At 53.5% G+C, this 6,902-nt stretch overlaps 1 protein-coding gene across 1 annotated transcript; it reads right to left on the minus strand.

Moving 5' to 3' along the window:
* Positions 1–1,510: 1,510 nt before the first annotated feature.
* On the minus strand, positions 1,511–2,503 carry LOC131565407 (olfactory receptor 14C36-like). Its single transcript, XM_058816274.1, has one exon. It carries the CDS (start codon positions 2,501–2,503, stop codon positions 1,511–1,513), a length of 993 nt encoding a protein of 330 aa, XP_058672257.1.
* Between the last annotated feature and the right edge of the window lie 4,399 nt (positions 2,504–6,902).

The raw sequence follows: 6,902 nt of genomic DNA on the forward strand, positions 1-6,902 counted from the left end.
GTTGTTCTTGATGGGTTGCAGCTGTGATGTCCTTCATTGGGCTGCAGCTGTGGCTAGTGAAGATAACTGGGATAAAAGGGGGTGAGTTGGCCAATAAGGGAGAGCCTTGTGGGTGCCCTGACTAAGAAGGACAAACATGCAGAAGATGGAGTTTGTGCTGTGTAGGTCTTTAGCTATAAGAAAACATGGAGGAGAGGAGGTATGGGGCTTGAGAAATATAGGACTTTAGAAACAGTATGGGACTCTAGAAATATAATAACAACATCCATGGGGCCAAGTCAGGAACTGCAATGGGGAGTGGGGCCAGAGAGGAAAGGGCAAACAGGGATGGGCTGTTTGCAGGGGAGGGAACAGGGCTGGGCAATGGGAAGACATTTGTATCAGGAAGAGGAAAGCAAGCAAAGGTGAAGCCAAGGAAATGCTCAGGGCAGTTTGGGGGTGGCTGCCAGGCAGCCCTGGCTCTGAGCAACAGCGTCTGCAGTGGGACAGGAAACTCCCAGCTGATGGGAACAAACTTTCTGGCTGAGTGCAGAGGCCAGGACAAAGCTGAGTGGTTCCCCTGGTGTCCCCCAGCCCTTGCTGGCCCCAGGGGCTGATGGCATTTGTGCTCCCTCAGGTTCATGTCCCCACACCAACAGCATGGGGGTGCTTCCCCTGCTCTGTGCAATGCAAACAGGGGCTGCTGAGCCAGTGCTGCCGTGTCTGTGCCTGCAAGGATGGGGCACCTGTGTGAGCTGGGGGAGAGGCCAGGGCTGCAGAGGGGGGATGTTGTTGGCAGCTCCATGAGGACGCTCTGGGACGCTGCCCTGGGCTGTGCAGCGCACTGGGGATGGATCAGCCCCTGCTCTGCTGCTCCTTCCCGTCTCCCCCAGGGCCCTTGCAGAGCCCCAGCCATGCTGTTTGCCCCCAGCCTGCCCACGGCCAGCCTGGGGCTGCTCACAGGGGTTTTCTGTGCTGAGCATTGGCCTGGCCGTGTTCTTGAGAGAGCCTGGGCAAGGAGCCTGGAGCCCCCAGGCCCTGGGCTGAGGCGTCAGCGCTGCCCCAGCAGTGCCCATGGCCTGTCCCTGCTGCAGCCCCAGCACTGCCACCCCCAGGGCTGTGCCCGGCCCCGAGAGCCCTCAGGCCCTGCAGCAACACCAGGGCCACCAGGGCAGCGGGGCAGGGCCATGGCAGCAGCACTGGCAACACCAAGTGCTGCTGCTGCTGGGCACAGCTGCTGGGCCAGCACTGATCTGCCCCCAGCTCTGCACACAGACATTGCTGCTGCAGCTCCAGAGAAGAGAACACAAGGGGCATCTCTGGTGAAAACAATGCTGGGAGATCGTTTAGTTCCTTCAAAGCCACCAAGAGACCAGCTCCTCATTGATGCAGTCTGGGGCCACGGTTAAAGTGGAGGGAAACAAAAGGAGAAATGGCACAAGGAATGACAGTCCTTTGTGGACAATAGGAAAAAAAAAAAAAAAAAAAAAACCAAAGGAAAAAACACCCACAACCAAACCAACAACAAGTATCAAAGATTATTTTTATTATAAGTCGTTCTATGTAAGAAATTGGAAATTGGCCAGCAGTTTAATGTTTCTGAAAAGCATCCAGTCATCAGTCTCCACACTCCAGCCTTGAGCTCCTGGTTCCTCAGGCTGTAGATGATGGGACTAAGGGCTGGAGACACCACCGAGTACAGAACTGACACTGACAGATCCAGGGATGGGGAAGAGATGGAGGGGGGCTTCAGGTGGGCAAATGCCGCAGTGCTGAGAAACAGGGAGACCACAACCAGGTGAGGGAGGCAGGTGGAAAAGGCTTTGTGCCGTCCCTGCTCAGAGGGGATCCTCAGCACGGCCCTGAAGATCTGCACATAGGAGAAAACAATGAACACAAAGCAGCCAAATGCTAAACAGACACTGACAGCAAGAAGCCCAAGTTCCCTGAGGTGGGATTTGGAGCAGGAGAGTTTGAGGATCTGGGGAACTTCACAGAAGAACTGGCCCAGGGCATTGCCATGGCACAGGGGCAATGAAAATGTATTGGCTGTGTGCAGAAGAGCAGTGAGAAAGGCACTGGCCCAGGCAGCTGCTGCCATGTGGGCACAAGCTCTGCTGCCCAGGAGGGTCCCATAGTGCAGGGGTGTGCAGATGGATATGTAGCGGTCGTAGCACATGATGGTCAGGAGGAAATACTCTGCTGAGAGGAAAAACAAAAAGAAAAACACCTGTGCAGCACATCCTGCATAGGAGATGGTCCTGGTGTCCCAGAGGGAATTGTGCATGGCTTTGGGGACAGTGGTGCAGATGGAGCCCAGGTCGCTGAGGGCCAGGTTGAGCAGGAAGAAGAACATGGGCGTGTGCAGGTGGTGGCCGCAGGCTACGGCGCTGATGATGAGGCCGTTGCCCAGGAGGGCAGCCAGGGAGATGCCCAGCAAGAGGCAGAAGTGTAGGAGCTGCAGCTGCCACGTGTCTGCCAATGCCAGCAGGAGGAAGTGCCTGATGGAGCTGCTGTTGGACATTCCTTCACTCTGGGCATGGTGTGCTGTTGAAAAAGACATTGACTAGCTTGGACAGATTTCCTTTTTGATTTCAGGCTTGTGCTCCTTCTGAGTTACTGCTTTACTTTCAGCATTGCACTCAGCCTGAATACTGGGGAGACCTGAGGGAAAACAGGGCTCCCTGTGCCACAGGGCAGTCAGACCTGCTGGAACCACACAGGTGCCCTTTGTTCATTTAACCTCTCTCTATTTCACCGTGATCACACTTTAATATTTTTTGAAAAATGAAGTAGACTTTTTGAATTCTCCAGCTGAATTATTTTTTTTTTCCAAACCCTTCTCTCTTTCCATAGGCACATGAACAGGAAAGGATACCAAGGGCTGGTCTGGCTCTCTGCTGCCTGGAGTTGTGCCTACTGGGAACTGTTTCTCTCTATCCAAGCCTTGTCCCTGCCTGTGCTGCAAGGGCCCAGCCCAGTCCTGGGGTCCCAGCTCTGTCCTGCAGACCCCTCCCAGCACAGGGCACTGCCCAGGGGCATCTCCCTGGCAGCAGGGCCTTAAGGGCAGGCCAGACAGAGATGCTGCAAGCCAAGATGCTGCTGCTGCTGTCTGTAGGGAGAGGAGGCTGAGGAGGCACTGTCTGAGGGAGATCTGAGGCACATCTGCTGATGCCCAGGCTGACAGTGCAGGAGTCTCAGTGACACAGCCAAAATTGACAGCCCCTTTCCCTTCCCTTTAGGAGAAAGCTGAGAGCAGCCCTGACCATGCAGCACCATCTCCACAGCAGGAGGAATCTGCCCTGATGGGGGTGGCTCCTTCCACCTCCAGTTTCTCCCCTGCAGCATCCATGGGGAGCTGCCAGGCAGGCTGAGAGCTGCCCCTGTCAGGTGGCACATGCCCTGGGCTGGCCAAGAGCCCTGAGGGCTGCAGGAGCTTCTCTGCAGGACAGCCCTCGGCAGCCCTGGCTGCAGCCCCAGCTTCACCCCCTGCAGCTGTCCCTGGCAGCAGGAGCCATCCTTCCCTGTCCCTCTGACGGTGCCCAGGGCAGCCCCGCTCTGCAGCACATCCTCCTCCTCCTCCTGTGCCACAGAGAAACTGGGAGAGTCCTCCTGACACATCCCCCAGGCTGTGGGGTGTGCTGCCTTCAGGAGATCCCTCCAGGAGCACAGGGGACATTGCCCTGCACCCACAGACTCACCAGGCACAGGGCTGTGAAGATCTTTCCCCAAGTCTCAGCTCAATGTCTTCCCAATCCTGATTGCCTTCAGCCTGTCTCTGCCTGGCTCCTGTCCCCTCAGTGCCTGCAGACAGAGCCCTCAGCCCTGCTGGGCTGGGAGAGGAGCTGGTCCTGGGAAGAGCTGTTCCTTTAAAGCTCAGCAGCACAGATGCAGCACAAGGACTTAAACGAGACTCTTGGGGATTTGGTGTTATTTACATCAAACTGAGTCCCTGAGAGAGTGTTCAAAAAACTTCTCAACACCTCAAAATTAAATTGAAACTCCAAAGTTTTCCAAGTTTTAATGGGTACCACTGAGAGACACAAATGAGAAATTTTCCCCTGGTTCCAGTTAGAGCAGAACACTGGCGGCAGTGATGACAGCTGGGGACAAACAAGGCCAAGGTGTCTCTGGTGCTGAGCAAAGATGGATGTGTTTGAGGAATGCAAAGGGCCAAGGCCTGAGCCCCAGCCCCTGGCCAGGCAGATCCTGTCCCTCCCTCCTTGCTCAGGGCTCTTCCCAGGATGGGCACTGGCATGTGGGGATGTGCAATGGCAAGGGCAGGAGCATGGGGTGGCCCCTGCCAGGCTGCTGAGCAGGGACGAGGAGGCAATGAGGCCCCAGGCCTGCAAGGGTCATTTGTCTCCTGCTCCTGCCTCAGGCCCAGGCCCAGCAGCCATGGCCAAAGTGCTGCCCAAGTTGGCTCTGGCAGGGCTGTCTTGCAGCTGCTGCCCATCCCTGTGCCCTGTGCAGCCCAGGCTGTCCCACGGTGTCCCTGCCCTGCGCCTCTGTCCCTGCAGGCTGTCGGCATCCCCCGGCTGCCCCACCTGGCTGGGCCCTTCCTTTGCTGACAGCTCTGCCTCCTGCCTGCCCCTGCCTGCCCACACAGAGCCTGGGGCTGACCCAGACTCCTTCTGGGAGATGTGTTGTGCCACAGCCCTGCCCTGGGAGGGAAATTAATCTCTCCTTGTTTCCATTCTGGGTCTTCACAGCTGCACTTGGTGACATTATTTCTATCTCAGGTTCATTTCCACTATGAAGAAGAGGTCCAATATGTTTGAATCCACCTTCGTCATCCTCACAGGCTGTTCTTGTTCTGCCCTCAGTCTCCACTGAACCCAGGACTTCCAGTTCCCATACAGTGATCATGTTCTTGGGGCCTCCAAATCCCATCCTGGGAGATCTCTGGGCCTTCTGAAAGGTCCTCAGCCTTGGAGATGTGATTTAAGTCCAGGAATGGCTGAGTACATTTTTGCCCAAGATTGTATTGGGGAATATAATACAGAATAATACACTGTATCTTTTAAGTGACTGAGGGCAGATTTAGATTTTCTGTAAGGATGAAATATTTTTTGATGATGGTGGCAGGACACTGGCATAGGCTGCCCTCAGAATTGAAACCCCATCACTGGATGTGTTTAAGGTCAGGGGCTTTGTACAACCTGAACGAGTGAAGGTGTTCCTGGGTAATGGGAGTTTTACCAGAGACTCTTTTCGGTCTCTTCTAACTCAAACCATTTTACATTTCTTTGGTTCTTATATCCCAACTGCTTCTCCACAGGGCTGCAAATACCTATGCACACCCTGCCAGCATTTTAATGTGGCCTAATTCCCAACACTTTCATAAAAAGGACAGAATTGCCATATTAGGGACATGAATTGCCATGCTTATGGAGAAATCATTAAAAGCCCCAAAAGTAAAGAAACTGAAAGGAAGGACCAAAATCTCAGTGTGAAAGATTCACCAAGTGGAATATTGGCAGAGACTCTGATGGTGACCTCCCAGCTGACGATGGGGGTTTCTGCCTTGGGGTCTGACTATCAGGATGGAAGGTCGCTCCCAGGAGGAGTCCCTGTGCATTTTCCTCCCCCATGGCTCTGCCCTTGAGACAGAGTAAAGACCCATTCTGAATTAGGTGAAGTGTCTAAGAGAGGTGAAAAGTCTGTGAGGCCAAAGCTGAAGGAAAAACTCGCATGCCGAGACAGCAAGGAGACAGAGAAAGAAAAACAGAAAAGACCACAAGGTCGATTTGCCCCCGACTTAGAAATTCCTTTGATAAAGAAGAACTTGTGCTAAATGTCACACGGAATGAATATGTATGAACTTATTGTGAAACTGTATGCATATGCATTTGGAAGGGGGATAAAAGAAGACCCAAGGTCTTCAGAGGCACGCATGCCTTTTTGGGGGACTTGCGTCCGGCGCGTGTCGTAATAAAAGCATACCGGTCTTTACAACTTTTATAAAGTTGTGAGGTTTCTTCTTTTCTCCGCAAAACATTATGGCGAGCCAAGCCAGGAGTTCTCTGTCCCCGCAGGGGCAGGGGGGATAGACAGACCTCCAAGGCGCGCCCTAGGATTTTTTCCTGGTGGGGCTCCACTCGTCTCAACTTGCCCCCTGCGAGGACAGACAATGACCTGCTGGCCTGCAGAGGAAGATAAGGTATGTACTGAGGGGCCCCGGGGGAGGGAAAGGAGAGCAAGGGAGTAAACCACCCAGAGACGTCTGGGTTCAGCTGATAGAGCAGCTGTATTAGAGATGGGGTTCATCGTTCTGATAGAGCAGACCGCAAGCGGTTCTGGGGGTGAGCCGGGTGAACCCGTGTATGTGTGTTGGGGGTTCATAGTTCTGATAGAGCAGAACTGTTGAGCCCGTGTGTGTTTTGTTTGCATGTGTGTGATGTCCGGACACTGTGTTGCTGTATGGTTAATGTGTGCATTGTGTGGTCGGTGCACTGTGTTTCTAATCGTGCAAGTGTATAAGTGTATGGTGTATAGAAGAGAGTAAATCTACAGTGCGGGGGGGGGGTCAGTACTACCCGTGTTTGAAGCAGCCGAGTGAGGCCTGAGGCGCCGGCTGCAGCAGGCTGCGGGGGCAGGGACAGAAGTGCCCCGCAGAGAAGCGAGTGGAAGAATGTCAGTGATGGTACTTATCGTGTTTAAATGTAGTGATTTGTGTAGATCTGGTACATTTTAACCGTGAGTATGAGCTCAGAGAGTTCCTTTGCCTTGGATCTTTGATTTTGATTGTGTCCAAGAAAATTGATATGAGTAAATGCTGAATTATGGTATGCTATGTTGTGTTGAGAAAAGTGAGCACTTTGAGAGATATGCCCTTTCCCAGTGGTTTTGTGTGGTGATTTTCTTCCGCTGCATTGTGGTAATTTGATTCTCAGATTGTATAGTAGTGTTTGTGGAGATTT

This window comes from Ammospiza caudacuta, chromosome 17 (assembly GCF_027887145.1).
Source record: "Ammospiza caudacuta isolate bAmmCau1 chromosome 17, bAmmCau1.pri, whole genome shotgun sequence".
Taxonomy (NCBI): domain Eukaryota; kingdom Metazoa; phylum Chordata; class Aves; order Passeriformes; family Passerellidae; genus Ammospiza; species Ammospiza caudacuta.

Excerpts from the sequence above, each read along its gene's own strand:
- LOC131565407 (XM_058816274.1), bottom strand. The coding sequence starts at position 2,503 with ATGTCCAACAGCAGCTCCATCAGGCACTTCCTCCTGCTGGCATTGGCA.